This window comes from Herpailurus yagouaroundi, unplaced genomic scaffold (genome assembly GCF_014898765.1).
Source record: "Herpailurus yagouaroundi ecotype Mexico unplaced genomic scaffold, PumYag 28, whole genome shotgun sequence".
In the NCBI taxonomy this organism is placed as follows: Eukaryota; Metazoa; Chordata; class Mammalia; order Carnivora; family Felidae; genus Herpailurus; species Herpailurus yagouaroundi.
The window spans coordinates 36,767,328-36,794,427 of NW_024412376.1; the positions used below are offsets into that span (position 1 = coordinate 36,767,328).

Sequence of the window (27,100 nt, forward strand, 5' to 3'; positions counted from 1 at the left end):
CACACACACACCAACTGTATGCTGCTTTGCAGGGTCACTGAGGCTTTGATGACTTTTTAATTTCTCTAAAGGGAATAGGTCATTTTAAGAAGCTGAACCATACTCAGACATTATTGAGGGCATTAATTAAAAATATTATTAAATATTATTAAATCCCCCCTCAAAATAAGTGTATTCAAAATTAACTACTGAAGAGGGAAAATTACACAGTTACTCTACAGTATATGTTATATACCAAGTACGGACATCATTAAGGCTAAATCTTCTATAAAACTGAGTAGGTCAGATACTTTGAAATACTGCAGTTCCCTGCAAAGAATCAAGCCAAGTGGCAGCAAGTGTTGCCCAAAAGCCAATTTACTTGAAGTTCATATGACTCTCCAATGTTTTCAAATACTTAGCGTTTCTAATGATAACAAGAGTATGTTTTAACCAAGTAATGCTACTTGTGTAAATCTTTATTAAAGAAATCAGTAAAGGATTGCAAAGATTTATGAATAAAGGTGTTTCTTTAGCTCTCATTTATAACTGTAAGTGCTCGACAATAAAGTATAAAATACACTCTGACTTACCCAGCTAATGCAATATTTATTAAGATTGAACTTTAATAGTTTTAATGATGTAAAAACATCTGATATAAATGCTAAGAAGAAATAGGATATGCCATTTTATATGTGGTATGACATTTACATTCACTTTATTATACACACACGCATGGTCTCTCTAGCTATTTCTTCATCCATTTACCTCTAATAAAGGACACAATGCAAACATTTACATTGGATATTTTTGATTTGTAAAGCCTTGATTTAAAAATTAAAATATTATAAAAACAACACACTCAAGATTATAAAGTAAAACCTTCTGATCCATACTTTTGGCACTTATCCCCTCCCCTGCCACCCAAAAATCACTATTAACATTTTATTGTGTTTCCTTTGAGAATTTTTCTAGGCATATACATAATATTAAAAACACAAAGAGACTGCACTATGCACACTTTCAGTACTGCTGTTTACTCAAAATATCTTAGTTTTTTTATTCTAGTCATATATTTATTCACCTAATATTAAAAAAAATTTTTTTTAATGTTTATTTATTTTTCAGAGAAAAGGAGAGACAGAGCCCAAGTGGGGGAGGGGCAGAGACAGAGGGAGACACAGAATCCAAGGCAGGCTGTAGGTTCCAAGCTGTCAGCACAGAGCCTGAGGCAGGGCTTGAACTCACGAGCCTTGGGATCATGACCCGAGCCGAAGTCTGATGCTTAATGGACTAAGCCACCCAGATGCGTCTCAACTATTATTAATTAACTACCTTCTATGTACCACACACTGTTTTAGGTGTTAGGGAAATAGGAAAAAATCCCCTCCCTTATGAGCTTATAACCTTAGGGGGTGGGGAAAGAGAGGAGGGAAGTAAGAAACAAAAATAAGGATTGACATCCCAGGAAATTAGTATCTCAAGCCTTGAGAAGACGTTGGGCTAACTCTCAGACCCGGAGGGCATCTGGCATTGCTGATTTATCTAAAAGTTATTTAAAACCAAAGAAATTTCTTCTTTCCGTCTGATAAAGATTAGAAAAATTTCTAGCAAGGATATAGTTTAAGAAAACCAGATAGCATGAACCAATGAAAACTAAAAAATGTCTGTACAAACTAAAAGAGGTACATCTTGCATTTACCTGGTCAGACCTTTAAGGCCTGCAACCTTTGTAAATAAAAACCTTTGGTACCGGGTACAAGTACAACAATGAAACATTTAACACCATGTGTCAGACACTGTACTAGGGATACAAGAATACAAGAATAGTAAGACACGGGCAGTAGAAAATGCCAGTATGATAAATGGGCAGTACAAGTACCCTGGGTTAACTTTTTTTTTTTTTTTTTTTTAAAAGGGCACTCCTGGGAGAATAGGGTTTTTTTCCAGAAAGGCTGGAGGAGAAGCCTGGGACAGAACACTAATTCCTCTGCCCTCTGCTTTTGAGATATGAGGGCTATTTCAAAAGATGATGAGCCTCAACCTAAGAGCAATTACTAAGGAAACAGGATAATCATACGGAAAGCAGGTTTCTAAAAGGCAATTTAGTAAGCAAGCAAAGTATTTGATTATATTGGATTGTTACCATGATGGCCCCAAAGAATTACTCCTCTCCGCATCCACACCCTTGGGGAGCCTTCTGCAGTGAAAATGAGCCTGGCCGTGTAATACTAGAAAGTGAGGCCTGATAAGCAAGTGCTTGCCCTCCTGGACTGCCTCCACCTTGAGAGAAAGCGCAGTCTAGCCTTTCTCCATGAAGCTCACAAGGAGGACCTGTCATTTCTGCTATGCCCAGTGCCCCAGCAGGCCTACCAGCTGAAAGTGAAGCGAGAAGCACCCATCTACCCAGCCCACATAATTGTGGTAAATAATAAATCATTGCCGTTCTAGTCTACTAAGTTTTGGGTATTTTGTTATGCAATAAGAGATCATCTATGAAGAGTACATCTATGAAGAAGGTTAAGAATGCAGCTTCCTCACAATGAATAAGGGGGAGAACAGGCTTAGAAAGAGGAAAGGCTAAGCTGGGTGATAAATAAAGGAACTGAAGAAAGGCCTGTACTTGGGGAGGTTAGGAGTTGGGAGATGAGAGAAATGGAGACAAAGCAGCTAGGAAACAGATTCAAACAAGAGAAGCATACTGCTACTAACCAGTCCCAAGATCTAATTGCACTTTTGGAGTAAATGTAATATAGGTATCTTTGAAAACTTTTACTTCCAATTTTCTAGGAAGACCTAACAATTGCATTAGGCATAGTTTGATATTGGTCACAGCTTCCCCAAATTTGTATTTGTTATTCATAAATTTTTTTTAATGTTTATTTATTTATTTTTGAGACAGAGAGAGACAGAGCAGGGAGGGGCAGAGAGGGGGGAAGACACAGAATCTGAAACAGGCTCCAGGCTCTGAGCTGTCAGCACAGAGCCTGTTGCGGGGCTCAAACTCATGGAATGTGAGATCATGACCTGAGCTGAAGCTGGATGCTTAACTGACTGAGCCACCCAGGCGCCCCTATTTATTCTTTATTTGAGAGAGAGCAAGTGAGCAAGTGGGGGAGAGGGGCAGAGGGATGGAGAGAGAGAGAGAGAGAGAGAGAGAGAGAGAGAGAGAATCTTAAGCAGGCTCCATGCTCAGTGAGAAGCCTGATTTGGGGCTCCAGCCAATGACCCTGGGATCATGACCTGAGCCAAAATCAGGAGTCGGACACTCAACCAACTGAACCACCCCGGTGCTCTTGTTACTCATTTAGATTATTAAGTACAACATCCCCATTATTGGTATTGTTCCTTTACAGGAATTACCCTAAAGAGCTTTGGAATCAGAAAGCATATATGGCGATCTTAGTTGTACTACTTTCCAGTTTTCTTTGTGATACCAGGTACAGGTCACTTCCAATTTCACTGCCCAAGGTCTTTATCTGTTTATCAGGGATGCCATTACCAAACTGAATTTGCAGGGCTATTGTAAAGGGTTAAGTGAAATGAGATACTACCTAGCACAGTGTCTGACACAGAATAAGTACTCATTCAATTTCAGTGGAATCTAAGTTTACCTAGTAGACAGTCAAATCCTCAAACGACATGGACTTTTCCTGGTAAAATTTCACTTATTTAGAACCCACTGATTTAGAACTTGCAAGAAGTAAGACTGTAATATTGTGATTTAACATTAAGAAACACATACTTGGTCTTAGTCCTCATTTCTGGCACAAAGCTCCTAAAACCCTTGTAATTCCAAAGTGATAAGAGTGAAGGGAGCAACTTTTGTTCTAATATTTAGTGTGTGTCCTGTTCCTGAAATAGCCCCAGAGCTATACAGGTGGGAGGAATGACTTTTGTTTGGAACAATCACTTTCTAATCATACCTGACTTTGTGTTAATGAGATTTCTGGAAAGCCCCTAGAAAACCAGAGGTAAGAGCTGGTTGTCAGGGGAACTAAATTGTGATTACAGGGTGGGAATTTCAGCTCCACTCCCTAACCTCTGGGGAGGAGATAGAGGTTACAGGTTGAATAATTCACCAATGGCCAATGATTTCATCAATGATTCCTATGTAATGAAGAGTCCTTAAAAATCTCTGAAGTATGAGGTTTGGAGAGGTTCTGGGTTGGTGAATATAGCCACATGTTAAGAAAGTGGGGCACCCCCAACTCTATGGGCACATAGGCTCTTGTGCTCAGGAACTTTACAGACCTTGACCCCTATGTACTTCTTTATCTGGCTCTTCATAGGTATCCTTCAATATTTCCTTGTAATAAACTGGTAATCTAGTAAGTAAACTGTTTTCCTGAGTTCTGTGAGATACTCTAGCACATGACCCAAATTGAGAGGTTGTGGAAACCTTCAACGTACGGTCAGAAGCACAGGTGGCAACCTGACTTGCAACCGGTGTCTGAGGGTGGAGGGGATGGGGGCAGGGTCAGAACCGAACCAAACTGGAGGATACCCAGCTGGTGTCCAGGATCGAGCATCAGTTGGTGTAGGAGAAACCCCACACATCTGGTGTCAGGAGTGTTTGAAAAGTGCTATGAGTGTAAAAGAAGACAGTTTTCTCCTTTCCAAATGAAGAAACGGATGTGAAATTTACCCTAGCATGATGAAAAAAAAAAAAAAAAAAAAAAAAAGGTGTGTGCTAAGCAAATAAATTTTGTTAAAAAGGTGCAGGGGCACAGCTGGCTTATCAACGCTGATTGCCTTGACATGGCCTTCCATCCAAGGGCAGAAAACAGCCAGGGATGCTGCAGAAGGAATTCCTCTGCTTGACAGATCACTCAGAAGAACTATTTTTTTTTAAATGTTCATTTATTCATTTTTGAGCGAGAGAACAAGCAGGAGAGGGACAGAGAGAGAGGGAGACACAGAATCTGAAATGGGTTCCAGACTCTGAGTTGTCGGCGCAGAGCCTGATGCGGGGCTTTAGCTCACAAAGTATGAGATCATGACCTGAGCCAAAGTCGGATGGATATTTAACCGACTGAGCCACCCAGGTGCCCAAGAACTTTTTTTTTTTTAAAGATTTTATTTTTAAGTAATCTCTACAAACATGGGGCTCCAACTTACAACCCCGAGATCAAGAGTTGCATGCTCTACTGACTGAGTGAGCAAGGCACCACAACTCAGAAGTTTAAAGGGTCAATTTACAACCCCACAATTTTGTGCTTCTAACATGAACATATTTTTCAAGCCTCACAGAGGCACTTCTTCCAAATTATTCATCAGTAAGCACCATTCGAGTTAATAGTATTACATATAAAATTTGTTTAAAACATTCTTTATTTATTTATTTATTTATTTATTTATTTATTTATTTCAATGTTTATTTATTTTCGGGACAGAGAGAGACAGAGCATGAACGGGGGAGGGTCAGAGAGAGAGGGAGACACAGAATCGGAAACAGGCTCCAGGCTCTGAGCCACCAGCCCAGAGCCTGATGCGGGGCTCGAACTCACGGACCGCGAGATCGTGACCTGGCTGAAGTCGGACGCTTAACCGACTGCGCCACCCAGGCGCCCCAAAAACATTCTTAATACAGACTTCTACTAAATTCATATTGACCTTTCTCCATGTCTAGACAGAAAAGTTTTACATTGCAATCGCTTTTAAAACAAGCTTTAAAATGATACACTGATTTGCATAAGTACTAAGAAAAAGTCAGATTATTCTAATTAAAGTTATAACCAGGGTTCACCTTACATGGGTAGAGTTTAATTTCAGGACCAAATCTCTTTCTTTCTTTTTTTTTTTTTAAGTTTTATTTATTTAAGTAATCTCTACACTCAACATGAAGCTTGAACTTACAACCCCGAGATCAAGACTCACATGGTCTTCTGACTAAGCTAGCCAGGCGCCCCCCAAATCTCTTTCTTGTAAGACATTGGTCAATTAAAATTATAACTAGCAAAAAATAAGCAAAATAAGACACTGCAGCTTAGCTCTCATTTGATTCCTATTTACATAAAAATGTTTTTAAAAACTGAGCTCTTCTCAATCACCTGTTCTTCTGGAGAACAGGTTATGAAGGAGTGGTCAAAAGAGGGCTCCAAGAGCAGTATGTTTTAACGGAGGGTGGAAGAGTCCCCACATGACCTTAGATAGGGAAGACCTTTTTTGTTTTTAATGTTTTTTTTTAATTTATTTTGAGAAAGACACACACATACAGAGAGAGAGAGAGACAGAGAGACAGAGAGACAGAGAGACAGAGAGAGAGAGAGAGAGAGAGAGAGAGAGAGACATTTACAGTGCAAGTGGGACAGGGGCAGAGAGAGAGAGGAAGAAAGAGAATCCCAAGTAGGCTCCATGCTTTTGGCACAGAGCCCTATGTGGAGCTCGAACTCACTAACTGCGAGACCAGATCATGACCTGAGCCAAGATCAAGAGTCTGATGCTTAACCTGAGCCACCCAGGCGCCCTGGAAGGAACTTTTCAAAACTAAAAACTCATAAAGAAAGGATTGAGAAATTAAATTCATTAAAATTTAGAGTTTCTATTCATCCAAAGACAGTGAAAAGACAAGTTACAAACTGAGAAAATATATCTGCATTACATGTACTGACAAAGGTTATGTATCTAGAAAATGTAAAGAACTCGACAAACCAAAAGCAACCCAAACCAAAAGAACAAATAACGTGGATGGGTATTTCACAGAGGAGGAAACAGCGACAGCCAATTAAATCTGAAAATATATCCAGCCTCAGTAGAAAACAGGAAAGTTCAAATTAAAACTAACTTGATGAAAGAGGACTTCAACTATCTCCATTTTGACCTCAAAATCTCTAATTGACGAAGTTCTTTCCAGCTTATCTCTTAAGTCAGGCACAATACCCTGCGGGCAAGGCATCCAGTGAGGAACAAGAACTATCGCCTCAAGCAACAAGGACTGCCGAGAGCCCACAAGACCCCACGAGCCTCATCCCGAGACAGTGATTGACTTGACCTTTACAGCCTACCTGTACAAACCCATCGCCCTTTGTCCCACATTTTCCTTACAGAAATGGAGAAGTATTTCTAGCACTTTGGAGGACGGTCTTTAAGACATTGTCTTCCCAGTACTGGCCTCACTGAAATAAATTCTTTTTCTGTTTCACCACCGCTGGTCTCTCTTGCCTTTTGGTTCTGTCAGCAGTGAGTGGCCAAACCTGGTCTGTTTGGGACCCTTGGAACCAGGCTCTCTGGCACCCCTGCGCCCAGCGACACTGGGATGCCATTTTATAGCCTCTACATTAAGAAAACTTAAAACAGTTAATACTCTTGCCCACTGTTGATTGTTGCATAAATTCGTACAACTACATTTGAAAACGACTTGGCATTAATCCATAACATGAAGGATGCATATACCCCACCGAACAGCGTTTTAACTTGTAAGAATACACCCTAGAGAAATCTGCATCTGTGTTTTATGAGACAGGGACAATTATGTTCACAGCAGCACTGTTTTTAGCATTAAAGAACAAGGAAACAAACTAAAGCTTGTATTTACAGGAGAATGGATAAACAAACTGCAGTCTCTTCACGCAGTGGGGATACTATATAGGAGTGAAAATAAATGCACTGCAGCCACGTGCATCCATGTGGATGAATCTTGGGAACATCAGACAGAGCAAAACAATGAGCTGCAGAACACCCATAGGAGGATTCCATTTATACGGAGTTCAGAAATACACGTGTGACTGAATGACACATTCACAGGTGGCAAAACTGTAAAGAAAACCAACAGGAACAAAAAAATAGGGGTTCAGAATAGGGGTTCTGGAGGGAGGAGAAGGAGAAGGATGAAGTAAGAGAAAGCATGGAGGAGGCTTCATTTCTTAACCTGGGTGGTGGGTGGATGGCTGTTTTGTTGCTGTTATTCTTCATATTTTGCCTATATGTTAAACATTCTTTTGAATGTACTTAACATCTTTACATTATTAAAAAAGGGAAAGGTTATGAAAGATAAAGTCTGTCTATATATCATAACTTTGCTGAGCATCTGCACTATTCAGTGCTCTAATGAACTAGTCATCCCCCTTTTATATTCAGAGAGAAAAAACACCACACCTAAAATGTTACTTACGCTCATTCATTCAATAAATATTACTAAGGGTCTGTTGTTGTCAGGCACTAGTCTAGGGTCTGGAATGCAAGCAATCAACAAAAAGACAATTCTGCTCTCAAGAAGCTTATATTCTATTGAGAAGAAAGAGAAACAAGGTAAGTGAAATATACAGTATGTTAGATGATGGCATGTGTTACGCAGAAAAATTAAGCAATGGGGAATATGAGATACATATATGGCAGAGTGCAGCAATGTAAACAGAACGCTAGAAAAGGTCTGAGGTGACATTTGAATAAAGACCTAAAGGAAGTGAGAGAGTGAGCTTTAAGATACTTTAAGTTTTCTTGTTTTCTTTTTTTTTTTGAGAGAGGGTGCGAGTGAGGGGCAAGGGAGAGAGAGAGTTCACAAGGTGGGGGAGGGGGGAGGGAGGGGGGAGGAGGGAGAAGCGGGGCTCACCCAAAGTGGGGCTCATGCTCACTTGAAGCAGGACTCGAATTCATCATGACCTGAGCTGAAGTCAGATGCTTAACTGAATGAGCCACCCAGGCACCCCGATACTTTATGTTTTCTAATGAGGCTAGAAGAATAAATAATACTCTGGATAGAGGAAATAACAAGTACTCTAGTCCTAAGGTGGATGGTGTGTTTGGTATGTTTGAGAAACAGCAAGGAGGCCAGTGTGGCTGGTCATTGTATTAAGGGTGTGGTAGGAGATGTGGTCAGGTAAGTAATGGGGGGGGGCTAGATAATGTGGGACCTTAGATGTCATCATAGAGACTGTGGCTACTTTTCTGAGTGAGATGAGAAGGCACTGGAAGATTCTGAGCAGAGACATGACAATATCTGATTTACTTTAATAAACATGCAAAGGTAGAAAGAAGTAGAGAGACCTGTTAGAATACTACAGCAATAACCCAGGTGAGATAATGGTGGCCTGGACAAAGGTGGTAACAGAGGAAGCAGTGAGAAGAGGTGGGATTCTCAATATACTGTGAAGATAAAGCCAACAGATGAGGCTGTGGGAGAGATCAAGGACAAAGAAGGTGCCAGGAGTTTTGCCCTGAACAACTAACTGAAAGCATAAAGCTACCACACACTGATATATGGCAAAGGCTACGAGAAGGGCAAGTGTGGAGGAGGGGGAAATGTGGCTATCAAGAACTCAGTTTGGGACAAGTGAGAGATGGTTTTTCAGGCAGACACATGGCAACGCTGATTAAGTAACTATTTTTGAGAGTGGATAGAGTTCAGGATAGCAGTACAGTGAAGAAACAGATTAAGATACTTGTTATGGTTCCTTTCTACTAAAATTTTGAGAAAACTGCTTTCTAAATAGAGGTGTGTGTGTGTGTGTGTGTGTGTGTGCGCGCGCGCGTGTGTGTGTGTGTGTGTTTGGAATAAAATACATATATTTGGAAACTCAAATGGCTCCCCCAAAGCCTTTCAGTTGAAAGGCTCTCTCTTTCAACAGAAAAACATTATTTTAAGGACAAAAACTAGCTTTTCTTTCAGAGATTTTTAAAATTCAATTGGAAGTTTATGAACCAGCCCATTAATTAAACACTCTTCCCTATTTAAAGGTATTTTTAGCTTTCACACTAGTAAGTAACCTACCTGGGTCACAAAGTAATTTTACAACTTGCCTTACTAGTATGATCTGGCCTTTCTTGTTTTTTTGTTTTCTTTGGATGATCCTTGGCTCCTGGAGTTATAGAGCAACTGAGGGGTTTCTGTATTTTTAGTGTGAGATTCTAACTTTTAGAAATAGATTCTAGACAATTACTTTATGGCTTTTTGGGTCATGAAAATTTTTGACTTGAATGTTAATTCCCAGTGTTTTAGAATGAAAGGAGACAGTAAGCATGGAGTGCGGGATTTGATTCACGTGGTGTACCTGGAGAGAGCTGTTACAACAGTCTGAAAGTTACTGTCAGAAAGCGGGAAGGGTGTCATACAATTTTGTAGCTAACTACGAGTGTCAATCAACACAGATGTCCACTGCGAAGTCAGTTTCTGTACCCCCTTGAGGTGGCTGACAAACCCAACACAAAAACACAGCAACAAAGCCTCAAACCAGGTGTATTACCTGTATGCAAAATGTTCCCCAACTCCACTGAAACTTAACCCGTGGGAAATCAAGGAAAGAGGGTGCTTTTTGAGACTGACTTCTAGTTTTCACAACAAAATGACACAATACCCATTTGCACCAAAACATTCTCCCAGTAATTGTGAGAAGGTTGATGTGTAAGCCTCTTAAAAGTATATCCACACTTCAGAACAGTTCCCTGGTGTAGAGACAGCCTGTAGGGATTCACAGCTTTTCAATTGTAATCATGAAAATAAAGTATAAAACGTCATTGTTACTTCAATCTCAGAAGCCTTTTTATACCAAAACAGGTTAACTTACCTCATTTTTCCATTAGCACCGATTATGTAAGTGTTATCCTAGTACACTATTTAGTTTTGGTAGTAGGTCTTAAAAATCAGATGGACATTTAAATAGGAATGGTAAACTGACTCTTAACCACTCAAACCATTACTAGCCCAAATATAAATGGGAACTAAAATAAATTAATAAATCAATTATCAATATGAATATACTTACTTTCTACATAAACAAATTAAAAGCTTTGGGCTTTTCTGCCTATTTTTGCTTCATTTTCTCTAAATTTTTGATAAACGAATTTTCACTATAGTATGTATTCATATGATGTCTTCATATAATGACTGTATTATTTATAGAATATCAATGCAGCTCTGAACGATGCCACAAAGAATCCTCAGGACGTTTAAGAATAATTAAGTAATACAGAAAAAGAGCTGCAAATACAATTTTAAAGAGAACTAATTTTTGCAATCTTTATAATGACTGTGCAGTTGTCACTATGTATAAGTAGTTTTAATGAGACTTAAAAGTGTTAGTCTAAGTTACTCGGCTTGTTTATCAGGTTTACTTTAGTAGACTATTTGGCCTTGTGAAAGTCAGGGTAGGATAGATACCAGTTTCTCAAACAGAACTGGGAGGAAGATAGATGAAGAAAGTAAGGTGGAGGAAAGGTCAGAATGTACTTTTAGGAGAAGGTGCAAAAAGCCAAAAATGCTTGAGGAAGTATTTTAGGATCATTACACTTTTGCAATTTGCGTTTATATTTATATTATCGGATCATGAGAAGTGATGAGCACACAGAATAAAAAAAACGCCAAGTATTTTTGTCAGTATTTGCAAGTATTTGATATGGTGGGTGACACTCACTTTTGTGAAGCACTTTCTATGTGACAGGTAATATGTTACCCTTACATCTACTCTGTACAGGCTTCTCTTCTCTCCATGTTACAGTTAAAAAAACACTCAGAAAGTTAAGTAACTTGCTTAAGGTTAGATAGTTAGCAGATGAGCTGGGAGTGGAAGGTCTTATGCCACGACAGGTCCATGTTTTTTTAACCTATGCTAACCTGACTCTATTCATAAGGCAACAGACATTTTGGAAAGCTTTTAAACAAAGCTTGAAACAAATAAACAAAAGGGATGGCAGGGCACTTAAAGGAAAGGTAGCAATGTACAGAAGGTATGTTTTAACCTCCTTCATTTTGTCACTGGCTCTGATGTGGCATTTAAACATCCTCAAGACAGGATCTAACACAAGGTTTGGAGCAGATGAAAGAAATAAAAGTTAATTCTTTTTAAATTATGAAGAGTAATGCAATATTAAACTTTTGTACACTCTTTCCATACTTACACAGCAGGAACTATTTATTTATGTATGTCCTAACTTAGAAAAGATTTAAAGAGGCTATAAGGATGAGTGAAATACAAGAGAGAAGCAGAGACTTAAAAAAGGAGCAAAAGAAGATAGAGGTAACAGTTCCAGGCAGAAATGGGATGATGACAAATTTGACAAATTTTCAAAACCCAACAGCAGAAACAATTACAGTAATTTAGAAATACACTAAATCATTGTGAACTCAATTACAAAGAACTTTCATAGAGATCTGCCAAACAATGAGCAACCCGGATCAGACATAAGCAAAACCACGATAGCAACATCTGGTGAATGACCTAAAATATGCCATACAATACTTTGATTGTTAAAGGGCAAAACAAACTTCAACACTGACTACTAAGGCAGAGACAAGCTGAGGTTTTAAATAGAAACTGGGTAAGAGAAATTTAAGAGCAGACCTGAGAGCTGATGCCAAGTGGATTATACTGAAAACTTTCTCCTGCTTACACAGCATATATCGATAGAAGATAAATACCATTTACAAAGTTTACCAACCGAAAAATTTAAAGTATTACTGCACAGGCATCAAAACCATAAAAAGGTACTTTATTTCTACCAAATGAACTTTTTTTCCAAATCAAATTTAGATTAATTACCTACTTTCTTATCAGAGATACCTTAAAAAAGAGGCACTTTAAAAAAAAATTTTTAAATGTTTATTTTTTTGAGAGACAGAGAGACAGAGCATGAGCTGGGGAGGGGCAGAGAGAGAGGGAGACACAGAATCCGAAGCAGGCTCCAGGCTCTGAGTTGTCAGCACAGAGCCCAACGCAGGGCTCGAACCCATGAACTGTGAGATCATGACCTGAGTTGAAGTCAGATGCTTAACCTACTGAGCCACCCAGGCGCCCCCAAAAGAGGCAACTTCTAATTCAAATAAAAGTAACTTGTTTTAATATATTTATAATTGTTCAAAGCACTGACTCTCCCAATAACTCTATAAAATAAGGGTTTATATTAAGTGAACAACAATACCGAGGTTAGGTTAAACATGTGAGGAAAAGTTGAAATAAAATCATTTTTTTTAAGATTTTATTTTTAAGTATCTCTACACAACAGGGGGCCTGAACTTACTACCCCGAGTTCAAGTCACATGCTCCACCAACTGAGCCAGCCAGGCACCCCTAAAATTATTCTTTAGTAAGAAGTCTCTAAACCACTAACATGTAAAGAATTAACTCCTTTCTTTACCTCTAATTATTTAAACAGGGAAGTATACCTGTCTTGGCCTTTTATTAGGTTTGTGAAGTGTAATTTTATTACTTTGTAATAGCTTTGGAAATGCCTGTCATGTCAAAGCAACAGCTGAGATAAAAGTACGATAAAAAATATGGGTGTGGACACTGGGAAGGGAGTTAAGAGAAGGAAAGACAAATATGAACCACAAGTGGAGGTGGAAGAATAGATTTTATTTTTTGACTCATTGGGATAGGTTTCAACAAATCTTGGACAAGTACGTTTCAAAAAAAAAAAAAAAAAAAGCATCCTAGGAGGGAACAAAAAGGGCAGTCCTATTTTGAAAAGCAGATAACCGATGACACACGATTCCAGTAATGATAGGTCACAGAATGTGCTGAGGCCTCATAATTCTTTATCCAATGGTAGGTTAAAATTCTCAATGCACAGGTTTTCTCCCCCTTTAACAAAAATGTCTATCGCCCTTTCGTTCTATGGTTTACAGTGTTAGCTCCCTCCCCTTCTCCCTTCCTTCTAAGAGCTCCAGTTTTGGATATGACCCACATGGCTTCTGTTTTTCAAGGTTATCTCCCATCTTCTTCCTCTGCTATGTTAAGAACCCTACTTGGAGCAGCACTATAGCACATTAATTAAAAGCAGGGTTGTGGAGTCAAACAGATCTAGATCTGAATCCTGGTCTGGTTGTGAGACTTTGGGCAAATTATTTAACCTCTGAACCTCATTGTCATCATCTGTACGCTGGTATATGATCATCTAGATTACAGTAGATAGATACACACATAGATATTAAACAAAATACTTATAGAGCATTTCCTCCATATACAGATTACTCAAAGATCAGTGTGCATCAATTCACTTGCTGGAGAAGGGGAATGCTCTGTAGATGCAGCCATGGAGCTTACCTCTAAGGAAAGAAACAGACTAACAGACATCCACAGCACAGTATGGTATGTGCTTTAATTGGAGAAAGCCCTGGGTAGCAGCGTAGTACACAGGGGAAGAAAGAAACTTTCAAGTTGCTAGAGGAAATATTGAGTACCAAAAATCATTCAAGATAGCATCTGAGCTCCTAGATAAATATGAATTTAGGTACAGAAGAGTAGTTAAGGAGCTGAGTATTTCCTTCAACCAATTAGGTGACCTTGTTCTCACTGGCCTTTGGACATTGGGCAACAAGAACTTCCAGCTAAACCAATGGCCCATTCACACCCATCGTTATATTCATAAAATAGTTTTTCATTGTAAGTGTGCTTCTGTATTATATCTTGGAAAACTTTTTTTTTTTTTTAAAGATTAAGAACCCAATCTCTTATACGACTTACAAAAATTCTGATCATATGTACCTAACAACTGTTTATAAGCTTAATAAAAGAGCTTTATCAAAATTTGTTATGATAAAACCACTATTTTTCTTTAAAAAAAAATCCACAAGCAGTTATACTACACTCTACTTTAAGAACAGAAAATTTAACAAAAGTTTACAGATAACTTAAAACATATGCTCCAGAGTTTCTTCGAGAATTTTTTTTTTCTAACCTTTTCCACTAATGTTCATGTTACTCATTCTTGTGTGGTTCTGTTCAAGTCATGCCACCTAGCCTAGCAGGTACTTCTAAGAGCCCACACTGTCCACACTAATATTCTTCATCAAATTCTGTAGTTCTTCTTTCTCCTGCATAAATCAACATTTTGTATATAGTAGGTTTTACTAAATGTCCTCCATTAGACTGTATATTGCTTGTCAGCAAGAAGTCTGTCATAATACCTTTATACAATACTTCCTTAGGATAAGACATTATAATAGCCCCAAACAAGCACCTTAAAAATTTTACTGAAAGTCTGTGAAAAGTGCATTTTTTGAAAATTTAATGGAAGAAATACAGATAGAAAACCAGAATATTGTAAGGTGTAACATTATAGGTGGAAGGCATATGGTCAAAACCAAAGTGTTGAGTCATTACTGAGAGGACTTCAAGTAAAGGTTAAAAAGAACAATGCTAAATCAAATTATTTATTTTTTTAAAAGTTTATTTATTTTGAGAGAGAGAGAGAGAGAGAGAGAGAGAGAGAGAGAGAATATCCTAAGCAGGCTCCCCGCTGTCAGTGCAGAGCCCTCCATGTAGGTCTTGATCATGTCCTGAGCTGAAATCAACAGTTGGACACTTAACCAACTGGGCCACCCAGGTGCTCCTCAAATTCTTAAACACTGCTAGTGTCTTCTGCAATTTTACTCAGAGATGCCAATTAAAGGTTTTATTTTGAAGTAAATCAAAAGACTGTAACTAAGGAGAAAAGTACAGTACTGCCACTGCCACCAAAACTAACGCAGATTACTAGTGACCGGTTCAAATCTTAAATTGATCACTTGAAAGCTCACCTTAATCACAAAACCTGGCAATCTGACTTGGGTGATACATAAGGTTGGCAAAGTAAGTGAAATGTGGATCTGAACAGTACACAGGTATCAACCATTTTATAGAACAGATAACACTACAGAAGGAATAATTAAGAAGTAAATTTTTTAAAATGTTTATTTTTGAGAGAGAGAGGGAGAGAGAGAGAGCGCAAGGAGGGGAGGGGCAGAGAGAGGGAGACACAGAATCTGAGCTGTCTGCACAGAGCATGACTTGGGGCTCGACCTGAGATCATGACCTGAGCCAAAGTCAGACACTTAACTGACTGAGCTGAGCCACCCAGGAGCCCCAAGAAGTAAATTTTTATAAGTGCACCCTATTCACACAAAGTGAAAGCAAGCAATCCATTCCCCTCTAACATATACAAAAGGAAAATGAAACTCAAACTCTATCCTCCAAATGAACTGATCACTTCTGACCAAAAAGGGTCAGAAAACGTAAGTACCTTATAATTGCCAGAGAGAGAGAGAGAGAGAGAGAGAGAGAGAGAGAGAGAGAAAAGACTAAGTCAAATCTATAAAAGTCAGAGAAGACCAAGTCAAATCTATAAAAACAACAGTTGATGACTACAAAGCTATCCCTTCTGGGAGGCTTTTAAGTCTTGTGTATAAAATACTTCTTCATGGGGCGCCTGGTGGCTCAGTCGGTTGAGCGCCTGACTTTGGCTCCGGTCATGATCTCAAGGTCCATGAGTTCGAGCCCTGCGTCAGCTCTGTGCTGACAGCTCAGAGCCTGGAGCCTGCTTCGGATTCTGTGTCTCCCTCTCTCTCTCTCTGACCCTTCCCCGTTCATGCTCTGTCTCTCTCTGTCTCAAAAATAAATGAACATTAAAAAAAAATTTTAAATACTTCTTCACAAAAATCTGGAAATCTCAGCACAACTGACGAATTGTTTAGCTAGTTGTACTCTCTCTCTCATTCACCAGTTGATGATTACAAATTTCATACTGATTCCAGACAGGTATGCCTTAGATGATACTAATTTCAAAAGCAACCCTCAACTCCCAATTCTTTTTGGCTGCATGGTTTATATAAAGATAGTTAATTTCTGCCTCTTTTCCGAAGAAAGAGAGGAGGCAGTGCAAACCCCAGACAACTTTTTCCTCCTTCACGTGGGTCTAGCAAAATGTTTAAAGAGCCATGGAAGCCAAACCACTAGCAATAGCAAACATGGTACTATACATGAAAACATTTTCTTTTCTTTTCAAATTTGTATTTAGGAAATATTTTCTGGTGTAAATAAAAGGTACTATATCACACCATTTCTACATTTCTAATCTGTCACTTAAGAATAATGCAGGCAACTCATGTCCTGGCAAGTTAACTGTTTTTCTATGCTCTCCAACACAAAATTGATCATCTGATTTTAAGCCTAAAGAAAAATTATAGGCTATATAAATACATGTATTAGATCATGTCTGAAAAATAGAAACCTAGTTGGGTCTCATTTTGAAAAAAAGATAAGGTGTACACTACTTAAAAAACAAATATTTTCTAGCTATACTTACTTTCATTTCTTTTAAAAATTTAGTCTTATCATTTCAATAAGTAGGATCAAAACTGAAAGAATATAAAAAGTATATAATGAGAAGTCTCACTTTCACTCCTGTCTCTGACCAGTGTCCCCTTATAGGTAACTGATTTTAGTGAATTCTTCCAGGTTTTCTTATGCAAGCACAAATCTTTATGTAAAATTATACATTTTTATTTCCTTCCTTTCTTACACAAAAGATATTCTACCATATACACTGCTTTGCACCTTACTCTTCAATTAACAGTATGTCCTGAGGATCCTTCTATCAATAGCATACTTACTCTTTTTTTCTTTAATAGCTACAAAATATTCCATTCTGTAAATGAACCACAGTTTATTTAACTTGTCCTCTACTGGTGAACTGCTGCGTTGTTTCTCTTCCTTTGATATTACGGGTGATGCCGTAATGAATAACCCTGTACCTATGTCACTTCATCCTTATGTAGGCCCTATATACCTGTCTGGTTTCATCCAGAGCTACGCTTCCCCCATCCTCATTATGCTCTGGCCTCACTGACCTTCAATTGGCTTTTGCATATTCTATTCCTTTTATTTAAAATCCCTTTCCTCCACACACCTTCAGTCAGCTCCTTTGTAGCCCTCTGGAATTCAGCCTCAATGTCACTTCCTCTAGCCTTCCACAATGCCCCACACCAAGCCAAGTCCCCTTTGTATACTCACATGACTCCTCTATTTTCCCTTTACAACACTTATCATAGTTTGTATTTATAGAATTATTTGGTTAATGCCGATTTCTCTTATTTGACCATAAGCTCTACAAGGGCAAGCCCATTTATATTTCTACTATTTATCCCTGGCTCATAAAAAAGCAACCAATAAATATTTGATGAATAAAAGAATAAAATGTTAAAGGTGTCAATTACGTATCGATCTGCTCTTAGTATTTTATATGTTTTTTTGTTTTACCTTTTAAGTATCTCTTGACATCCTCAGTTCATTCCATATCCACTACCACCACCCTAAACAAGTTCTCATCATCTCTTGTCTAAACTACTATATTCACTCTCAGGTTCTAACTAAGATCTATGCTCCATATTTTAGACTTCTCATTGGCCAAGAATTCTTTCAATGGCTCCCCACAGATACTAAAACAAACTTTTCCTTAATGTAGTCTGTAAGACCTGCATGGATGGTCTGGCCTTTGCTTGCCTCCCGGTCAGTCCTATACTCTAGTCACATTGGCTCCAATCGTATTTACTCTTTGAACATACCACACCCTCTCCTGCCACAGGGCTGTTACATATGTGGTTCTTTCTACTTGGAATACTCTTTGCTTCTCATTTTACCTAGTTAATGCTCAACATCACTTTCTCATGGAAGCCTGCCCTGACCACTTAATGAACTATGTACCTCTCCTCGAGACCACCGCTACAGCGAAAATTTTATATACATGTTTCGGTGTGATCTGATCAATGTTGTTTCTTTTATTAGGCGGTAAGCTCTTTGAGGGTAGAATTTGTTTTTGTTTGCTCACTGGGTATCAACAATATCCAGAACTGGCACGCAGTATGTATCTAATAATTGTTTGTTAAATGAATGAAAAAAAGAACAATAACAACACGATATTATGATACCAAATTATATGATGAAATATATATACTCAGGAATTAAGTCTGGAAGTAAAGTTGCATGAGTAAGGGAATGTTCCACAGAATCCAAATGTAGGTAATCATATTTGGCACAGTGTTGAGGTTGCTTATTATACATACTTACATATTTCAATCTATAAATGCTTATTTTTTTATTTAGAACCAGTAGGGTTCTTTTACTGTGGAACTTAATTTCATTTGACCTATGAGCAAATACCAAGAGGTAATCCCATTTATATCTCCAGTTGTAGAAATAAAGATGATGGTAAGTCATTGGCATGAATATTTAAAAATTGTCAAGAGTAAGAAGTTAGGGTCCTTTTCTTTTGACAGTGAAGAAAAAGATTTCAAGAATATCTACTTGTACATATTAAGTAATGATTAACATGCTTCTTAATATTTGGCAAGAAATAGCCAGTTTTAAAATTTAGATGTTTATTTTTTTTCCTCTCAAAGACAAGTTTTAGTAAATAAGAATACCTTTGCCTTCCAAGCTTTTCCAAACATTTATAGCCTATTTTTACAAAGATGTACTAGGTTTTAAATATCTCCTATTACCGTATGTATTTGCATAGTCACCGAAGCATCACAACTACATATATAGCTGGATATTACATGAATATGTTTACTTTGTTCTAGGTGTTTTATTCTCTGTGTATTCTCTCTTTCTCCTGCGTCCCATTTTAGTTCATGGATTTTCTGAAAAGCCAAATTCATAATAAGATACATATGAAATAAATCTGTAATATATTAGAAAAAATAGTGTATTAAATAATATATTAGAAAAGAAATCCTAATATTCAAGAATATTATTGTATTATGATTATATATGAAACATGGCATCAAGCGAAAACAACAGTTTTTTCATCAATCTAAGATTCAGAATGACTATGATTTTTTTTAAAAAAGGTTTTTAGGGGCTCCTGGGTGGCACAGTCGGTTAAGCGTCCGACTTCAGCCAGGTCACGATCTCGCGGTCCGTGAGTTCGAGCCCGGAGTCAGGCTCTGGGCTGATGGCTCGGAGCCTGGAGCCCGTTTCCGATTCTGTGTCTCCCTCTCTCTCTGCCCCTCCCCCGTTCATGCTCTGTCTCTCTCTGTCCCAAAAATAAATAAATGTTGAAAAAAAAATTTATAAATTAAAAAAAAAAAAAGGTTTTTAAATTAAGTAAGTGCATTAATCAAATATGTGTCCAGGATACATCCCCAAGTCTGGTTCATCTTTTTTAGTCCCCCTTGTCATCCTCAAGTCACTGAAATATAACAGAGGGAAAAACCCTGCATTTAATGGGTATTGCTAATTAATTGACATTACCTTAAAGTAGGAGTATATTTCATCTTTCTTAAAATAATAACATAATAAAATCAATAAGATCCTTACTTTTTATTTATACTCTAAGCTGCTTTGTTGACTCTTTTGATATATTCAAGTTTTCCTCCCCTAATACATTAGGAGCCCTGAAAGATTTACCACTCCCAAATTATAGTTCTGTTAAAGGAAATATTAATCTTAAATGACTTTTCATGTTTTATGTGATTCCAAGCCATGTAAAAAGTTGTTTTAAAATAATAAACATGAGGGGTGCCTGGGTGGCTCAGTCGGTTGAGCGCCTGACTTCGGCTCAGGTCATGATCTCAGTCTGTGGGTTCAAGCCCTGCGTCTGGCTCTGTGCTGACAGCTCAGAGCCTGGAGCCTGCTTTGGATTCTGTGTCTCCCTCTCTCTCTGCCTCTTCCCTGATCGCACTTTGTCTTGCTCTCTCCCAAAAATAAATAAAAACATTAAAAATTTTTTTTAAAAAACCATGGATTGCTCACTACAATGTGCATATTTTTTCTGTAAATTTTTTGCCTTCTCTTCACAAGCAACAGTACACACTGCAGACGATAGAGGCTTTTTTGAGAGTATGCTTTGCCCTCACTAAAGCAAAGAATGAAGTAATCAGGATTTGCCCTTTTGTCCTGTTATGGCGGACTCTCATTTTCTTCCATCTCTTTCTCTTCCCTGCAGTATATCTCAATTCTGGGAAGACACACAAACTCACGTTTGCTAAAATAACTATTATATATTTAAACACCATAGCTAGGCATCATGAGGCTGTAAAAGGAGGCATGGTACCTTTCTCACAAAGTCTACAAAATTCCAGGAATGTCTATTCTCTTCCCGTTACTAAAGTAGCCTATGTTTTGTTTTGAACCATGAAAGGAACAATGAAAGGTAAATAAACTGCCTTAAGTCACAAAACAGCTCATGTTACGTTACTGAAAAGACAGGAAAAAGAGAAATAATGATGAAACAGAAACATTAGAAAAGCCTAATTAACTCTGTTGTTACTGCTATGCAACTCAATGTTGTTTAGTAAAACAGGAAGAGAATATCAGAGATTAATAAGGATTGTTTAGGTTAAAGGTAAACATAATATATCTTGGGGGTGGGTGGATAAAGAGCACAGATTGTACATAATAGAATTCAAATTTCTCCATTAAAAGTAAATGACAAGAGAGATGTGCACATAACACTCAGCATGAATGCACACACAGGAATGTGTATTTTACACGTCTATTTTCTTTGTTTTCCCAGAAAGAAGGAAGGCTAGACTAACTACATATAAACGCTTCAATTTTCTAAAATATAGAGAAGAATCCACCTTTCAATCCTTCTCAAAAAAATTTGTTTTAAGTTGTAAGAATGAAACAAAAACATTCTCACAATGTTTGGCTACTAAAATACATTACAACAGTCACAGGAATGGTTCTTAGTCCTTTACTCAGTGACTGCTTTTACTTTATGCATCATTTTAACTGTCGGCCTCTCATTTTAGAACAGAAGTGTTGCTATCGGAAGACACTTGAAAAGCCATGAAATGAGAGATGTCAAAGAAAGCCTCCTCCCCCAAAAGCTGCAAAAAACAGCTGTAAAGACAAGCATTAACCTTTAGGATATTATCAAATTACAAACTAACACACTACATGATGTTTAAAATAACCTATGTTTTAAAAAAATTCAATATACAATATTTAAGAAATAGGAAGAGTATATTTTGTTAAAATTCAAGTGCTACGTGGATTACCTGACACTTTGTATAAAGGAGATACTAAGGTACAAATTCAGCTTATTTTAACAAAAGAAGAAAAAACACAAGATTTCAGGCATTTCACACTGCCAAGAAAGCAAACAGGGATGATAAGACAGTTTGTAAGCCTAAAGGCTTGCTTTTTCCTCCTTTTGTTAGAGTTATTAAAAATAAAAGGGTAAAAGTTGCTCAACAATAAAAAAGTTTTCTCATGAATCTCAGTCTTCATCCAAATTACAGTTATTGATTGCTAACATAAAAGAGATCAATATTATCTCTTTATAGTTTTTAAGAGTTAAATAAGAGAAAAAGATCAGAGTTTCTTTATAGATTTTATTTTAGTTGATTTTTAGCTGATTACGGAGTTCAAATTGAAACTTAGGTTAATGACAACTGTGGAAAGCTGAAAACAAAGACTATCTCTAGGACTAAGAACATAAATCCTTGAGAATAAAGGCAAATTAAAAAAAAATTTATAGTAAGGTCAAAAGAAGATGTGACAACAATGTTATTCTCAAAGACAATGACTTCCAAACCTTTATCTCTGAAGCCTTGACCCTGCTCATTCAAACTCCAAACTCACATCATTAACATCCTACCAACTGTTTCTATGTGAATATTTTGTCATCACCTCAAACTGAGCACTGGGTTAAATGGAACAAATACCCATTCCTCATCCCTTACAACCTTCAAGCCAAATTAGCTTCCTCTCTTGATTTCCCAACCCCTGTCATGCAGACTTGAAATCACTGTATTCTTTCCTTTCTGTTGCTATTGGAATTTACCCTACGTCAGGCTCTTTATCACTTCATTTGGCTATAAAAGATTCCTCACTGGTCTGCGTGCTTCTACTTTCTTTCTTCCTTTAAACTATAGTGTTTTTAAGTCATATATTTTTTTTTTTACTCCTAACTTTACAAATTCTTCAATGCCAACAAGATAGAGTTGGATTTTAAGAGCCATCTTGACAGACATTTCAACTTCACAGAGATGACCTGGCTGGTCCCTCATTACTCATTATGCATCCTTTTTGAGGCCACAATTCAATCTTTATGTGAACAAGGCTCTATACAATGTGGCTTCCAATTATCTTTCTGATTCTCTCTTCCTTTAAAGCATGTGAAGGTTATGTTCCATCATGGTAGTCTGTTTCTCTACTAAACATGAGTATTCCTCTATTCTTACATGCAGGCCACTGCCCTTGCCAAGAAGGTTCTCCTCCCAATTCTTTTAGGCCTGTCCTCCTGATCTTTCAAGGCTAGGCTGAAGTCCTTATCTCTTCCATGGATCTTTAAGATTCCCCTGAACAGTCAATGCATTATTTTCACTTACCACTGAGAAAGTATTGCTTATGTAATGCCAAATGATATAAATTTAGTATTTCAAATTAATATGTTTGTTGAAATAAATATAGTTCATGTCTCCTGTCACATCTTTTCTAATGTCAATTTCTGCTCATATCCACAAAAGAGACACAAGGGAGGCAGGATATAGGTTAAGTTCAAAAACCACCAGGGGAAGGTGTGAAGGTGATGACTTCTAGAAAACAAACCCATCCTATGTTTTTGTAACTCCCTAAGATCATAAACTTTATTTTCCTTCTCCTTCATCCCTTCACCTAGCCAAGTGCCTGGCATACAGCAGGAATTCTATAAATACTGGTGAACAGTACTTTACCCCTTATAGACAGTGTGTTTTTTTTTTTCACTTGCTTAACACAAGGCATGATTTACCCTCATTTTTCCAGAGGAAAATACAGAAGCTTGGAGAGACTTGTCCAAGATCATAATGTTAGCAGGTGGCAGAAATGGGTCTGGAACCCAGGTTTTCATGTTCTTACTCTGGAATTTTTTGCAAAAGATACAGTCCAACTTGCCTATTCATTAGCCTATGCTGCTCAACTCTAGAGCAGAGCAGAGGACAGCAAAAAACAAGTGAGGCAAAGCAAGGACAGAGGAGAAAGTATACAATTTCTTTTCTACCTGCCACCTCTGTACTTCCTTCGTATTTCTCACATTAGCAACCCAGAGCTACTTCAGCCAGTCATGACACTAGATTTAGGCCCCAAATCATTTCTTCAGTCTATCTTCCACAGCTCAAATATTGATTTTGGTGTTCCCAGATCTAGAACATTTCCTGGACACATGAAAAGGAAGAGCCTAGGTTATGTCATACAACTCTTCCTTGTAAGTGAGGAGCAACTTTGCAGTGGGCAGATCAGAGAGAGGTTCAAAAGATCAGAAGTGAAGGGGATACATGATCACAGAAGATTACGTGAGATGAATTCACTCATCTGGGAAATACAGATGACGAGAGTATATGACTAATCAGAAAGTAAGCTTCAAAAGGACAGAGTTTTGTCTTTTTTTTCACTGACCTATTCCCCGTATAGAAAGTATCCAATAATTTTTACTGAAAGAATGAAAGTATGAAGATTGTCATGAGGATTGAGAGAATACATGTAAAATGCATAGTAACTGACAAATAAGAAGTGCCTTCACTAATTCAAGTCTACATCTGGGATCTCCTAAGATCCCAAAATAGTTCTATTAAGACACGTAGCAGTCACGTGGCCACTGCTTATCTTTGTGTGGTTTGTCTATTTTTATTTACTCTGGCAAGAACCATATAAGCAGAGCTGCTTTGGGATACTGATTCTTTCAACATTACTTTCTCTTTTTTAGAAAGGCAACACAATCATCTAAAATATAGAAAAATATATAGAAAACAAAAATTACCCATGATCTCACCATCCAGAGGATAGCACACAATACCATTACATTCCGACGGAACAGTTACCATTTTATAGATTTCCTAAAGTCATTTTCTCTATTTGCAGAGGTCCTGTACCCGTAAATTAGGTGAATTCCTTTCCCTTCAAATTAGCTTTGGATAGAGCCTCTAAAATGTTAGCTGGCGCATACCTCATGTAGCACTATACCAGTATACAGTGCTGAACTGTTACAGTAGGAGTATATAAAAAATATTTTTGTATTTAAAACATATATCTAAGTATTAATATATTCCTATCCATTAAAATATTAAGCAGTGTAACTGATCTATCTCTCTGTACATATGTACCTACAGAGAGATACATCTACAGAGATATATACGAATGACTAAAAAGAATGACATCTGATGTGCTAGCTAATGAATGCTGAAAGGCTGCACTGCATTCTTGCTGGAATGATGCGGAAATCTGTCAGATAACTCTGCTCAGGTTTCCTTTGCTGACACTGTAATGGCTTCTGGTGAATACTTTTCACCCACTGCCGCTAAAAAAAAAAGTGAGTGATGGTGCAGGACTTGGTCGATCCTAAGGAAATGTATTATTCTGCAACTCTTATGGTAGCCAAAAGAGGTTCTAAAAAAATGTTAAGGAAAAACAAGAAGATATCAACAGACAATTAAAACTGAAGAATAATTTTGAGAGGCACGGTACCTAAAGAAAGCAGATTTGAAGACCTACTGTGCCTTCAGAGGATGCGAAAAGCACGAGTGGACCACTAACATGAGTGGGAAGACCCCATTGCCACGAGACTGAGCCACTCTGCCTGCTCTGTGCTGCGTCCACTACTGGCTCCTCTTTCCAGAACTGCAATCCCCCTCACGAAACTGAGTATGCAGACATGTTAAACAAAGGAACCTGTTCTATACGTAAACCAAAACTCGGGAGCTTGTTACTATGTGAATCCATCTCCACATGAAGCCTACAGCAGGTCCATCTCAGCTCTCACCATTCTCGCCTTTGGATGGGTTCATGTTACACAGAAGTAATGTGGAAAACTGATTTCTTGGCTTATTTCTTCTAGGTTATGCTAATGAGCCTTTTAGTCATTCCTCATTTATCAATTACTAGGAAGAATGTTCTTCTCTTCCTAAAATCTGTACCTATCATTAATAAAAAAGTTTCAAAATATTCAAAGCAGAATCTCTCATTATGTAACTTTTTATTTTGTTATTTAATATTTATTTGTTCTTATTTTAAGATTTTGGTTTTTTTATGTAATCTCTACGCCCAGTGTGGGGCTCGAACTAGTAACCCCGAGAACAAGAGTTGCACACTCCCCCAACTGACCCAGCCGGGTGCCCCAATTATGTAACTTTTTAAAGCATCTGTCAATCAACACCAATCTGAACATCAATAGTTGAACATCAAATATTTTTTTGCAACTCCATGTGAAAGACTGGGGCAGTAGGGTTGATGATGACTTTTATGACAGAAAGATAAATATATATATATTTTTTTTAATTTTTTTTTTCAACGTTTTTATTTTTTTTATTTTGGGGACAGAGAGAGACAGAGCATGAACGGGGGAGGGGCAGAGAGAGAGGGAGACACAGAATCCGAAACAGGCTCCAGGCTCTGAGCCATCAGCCCAGAGCCCGACGCGGGGCTCGAACTCACGGACCGCGAGATCGTGACCTGGCTGAAGTCGGACGCTCAACCGACTGCACCACCCAGGCGCCCCGTATTTTTTGTTCTTCTAAAAACTCAAACACTGATTACAGCTGAAATTCCATTTTGCAACTGTAATGAAAGGGAGTTAACAGAAACAAAAAACTTTCTATTTATCTCTCTTTAGGGTGACATTTTATTTTATTTATTTACTTTTTAAATGTTTATTTATTTTGGGAAGCCTGGGTGGCCCAGTCGGTTAAGTGCCTGACTTCAGCTCAGGTCATGATCACACAGTTCATGAGTTGGGCCCCGCGTCAGGCTCTGTGCTGACAGCTCACAGCCTAGAGCCTGCTTCGGATTCTGTGTCTCCCTCTCTCTCTGCTCCTCCTCTGCTTTCTGTCTCAAAAGTACAAAATCATTAAAAAAAATTAGAAAATCATTTTTAATTTTTTTAAAATTTATTTTTGAGAGAGAGAGAGAGACACAGACACACACACACACACACACACACACACACACACACACACGGAATCCAAAGCAGGCTCCAGGCTCTGAGCTGTCAGCACAGAGCAGGATGAGGGGCTCTAACTCACAAACTGGGAGATCATGACCTAAGCTGAAGTCAGACGCTTAACTGACTGAGCTACCCAGGTGCCCCAGAAAATCATTAAAAAAAAAAATGTTTATTTATTTTGAGAGCGAGCGAGCGAGCGAGCTTGTGTTCATGCCCGTGGGGGAGGGGCAGAAAGAGAAAGAGATTGAGAGAGAATCCCAAGCAGGCTCCACACTCAGCACAGAGCCCAACATGGGGCTTCATCTCACGACCATGAGATCATGATCTGAGTAGGAACCAAGACCCAGAGGCTTAACCAACTGAGCTGTAGGGTGACATCATTTTAATGTCCATAAACACATGCACCCCAGTGTTTATAGCAGCACTATCAACAATAGCCAGATTATGGAAAAAGCCTAATGTCCACTGACTGATGAACGGATAAAGAAGGCGTGGTATACATACA

At 38.1% G+C, this 27,100-nt stretch overlaps 1 protein-coding gene across 9 annotated transcripts in view; it reads right to left on the reverse strand.

Moving 5' to 3' along the window:
- ARFIP1 (ARF interacting protein 1) overlaps nucleotides 1-27,100 on the reverse strand; it is a 126,990-nt gene that overhangs the window by 2,012 nt on the left and 97,878 nt on the right. For 4 of the 9 annotated variants that reach the window (XM_040472226.1, XM_040472248.1, XM_040472241.1 and 1 more), the window contains one exon: nucleotides 19,136-19,309. The exons of 2 other annotated variants lie outside the window; for them this stretch is intronic. In XM_040472226.1, the coding sequence (XP_040328160.1) occupies nucleotides 19,151-19,309 (159 nt within the window). In that variant the 3' untranslated portion in view covers nucleotides 19,136-19,150. Of the gene's footprint in view, nucleotides 1-13,612; nucleotides 14,726-19,076; nucleotides 19,310-27,100 lie in introns of those variants that run through there. 3 more of the 9 variants (XM_040472267.1, XM_040472278.1, XM_040472256.1) reach the window with 3 other exon arrangements.